The 2091-nt window shown below is 41.3% G+C and overlaps 1 protein-coding gene across 1 annotated transcript; it reads right to left on the bottom strand.

Moving 5' to 3' along the window:
- Positions 1-300: 300 nt before the first annotated feature.
- On the bottom strand, positions 301-1297 carry LOC103212698 (olfactory receptor 18-like). Its single transcript, XM_007958661.2, has one exon. It carries the CDS (start codon positions 1234-1236, stop codon positions 301-303), a length of 936 nt encoding a protein of 311 aa, XP_007956852.1. The 5' UTR covers positions 1237-1297.
- Positions 1298-2091: the final 794 nt, after the last annotated feature.

Here is a 2091-nt window from a genome sequence, read left to right on the forward strand (position 1 = left end):
CGAATATCATAAGTACATAAAACTAGAGTGGTGCATCAGGAAGCTTGGACCACATGTACAGATCTATGGAAGTCTCTGTAGCTATAATGGGATTTGATCATATAGATTGACCTATCCCAGAATGCTCCCAAAATTGTATCAAAGACATGACACAGGAAGCAATGTTCAGATATAAAACCCAAGATTGAAGCCCATCAGATCTACAAAACTTATGTACCAAAAGAGACATGATTTCAGTTTTTAATGTGTTGTGCTTTGTGATAATTTTGAAATCACACATCAAAAAATTTTGCACAGGTGTTAAGATTTGGCTCTACTGCAGAGAAACCTCCAAATAGCTTTCTTGATGTCCTTGTTCCTCAGGCTGTAGATGAAGGGGTTCAGCATGGGGGTGACCACGGTGTACAGCACTGAAGCCACTACACTCTTCTTTGCAAAAGAAGAGACAGTTGAACTGAGGTACACTCCAAAGCCTGTTCCATAAAATAAGCAAACAACAGACAGGTGAGAGCCACAGGTGGAAAAGGCTTTATATTTCCCACCTGAAGTTGAGACTCTCAGAATAGAGGAGACAATTCTCATATAAGAGTAAATGATCCCTGAGGCTGGGACACCACCAAAGATGGAACAGATACAATAGAGTACTATGATATTGGTGGAGGTGTCAGAACAGGCCAGGTTAAAGAGTTGAGGAAGGTCACAGAAGAAACTCGGGATTTCCACATCAGTGCAGAATGTAACCTGTGACAACAATGAAATCGGCACCTGGGAGTAGAAGAGGCAAATGCAAATAGATACCAAAACCAGCAAGCCACAGAGGCGGGGGTTCATGATAACTGTGTAGTGCAGAGGGTAGCAGATGGCCACAAGTCGGTCATAGGCCATCACAGTGAGGAACAGACAGTCCAGACACCCAAAGAAAAAAATGAAGGACATTTGTGTTAGGCAGTCCACATAAGTGATGGATTTGCTCTGTGTCTGTATGTTCACCAGCATCTTTGGGACGGTGGTGGAGACGAAACCAATGTCAGCCAAGGACAGGTTGGAGAGGAAGAAGTACATGGGTGTGTGGAGGTGGGGATCTGAGCTGACAGCCAGGAGGATGAGCAGGTTCCCAGAAACAGTGATCAGGTACATGGACAGGAACAACCCAAAGAGCAGAGACTGAAGTTCTGGATCCTCAGAAACACCCAGCAGAATAAATTCTGAGACACCTGTTAGATTTTGTGGCTCCATGTACCTTAGGCAGGTTTTGAAAAATAAGAGAAGAAAGATAAATAAAACAAGTGTACAGGCATCCAGAACAGTGTCTGTATTTTGTGCTTAAGAAATTCCTAAGTAAAGCATGTAAATTTACAACTGTACACACTTGAGATCCTAATACCCCAGTACCTCCTGCAATATTACTTGGCTGTTCTAAACCCAAACACTGCACTGCTCAGAGCTCTGTCCTCATTGTCTCTGTGCTCGTCACCTGTCTGCACACACAACCACTGTAGAGACCCAGGTCTAAAAAATGTTGACTGGCAAAGACATTTCAACAAATCCATATAAGGAACTGTATATCAGCCCCTTCTATGAAAACATATTCAATAATACATATCTTTTTTTTGTTGTTGTTTTTTTAAGGAAAAAGTCATTTCAATTAAAGGGCACAAGGAAACACTTGCAGCTCCAGGGACAAATGTTAATGCACTTTCAAAATACAGGTCTAGTGATGCACATATGAAAAGTCTGTTATTGCAAATTCCATGGAACACAGTTCCACTGTGAAATCGTGGGGTTACATTGGTTAAAATCTACTCACTGACAACCAGTTCTTTGTTGTAAAATGTAAAATGTACTTTGTTTTACACAACTGCAGTATAATAAATTCCTTTCATTTCAAATGCTTTTATTGCCAAGGTGTGACAAATATCCATGAAAGTTACCTTGTAATGGTTATTACATGACTGATTCATACAAAAATTATCATCCTCTATGGAGCTCTGGTGGCTTAGTGCCTAAGACATTGGACTGCTAACCATTAGGCTGGCAGTTCAAATCCACCAGCTACTGCTCAGGAGGAAGACTTGGCAATCTACTTCTGTA

The sequence above is a fragment of the Orycteropus afer genome, unplaced genomic scaffold (genome assembly GCF_000298275.1).
Source record: "Orycteropus afer afer isolate SDZICR_OR568_19922 unplaced genomic scaffold, OryAfe1.0 scaffold01070, whole genome shotgun sequence".
In the NCBI taxonomy this organism is placed as follows: domain Eukaryota; kingdom Metazoa; phylum Chordata; class Mammalia; order Tubulidentata; family Orycteropodidae; genus Orycteropus; species Orycteropus afer.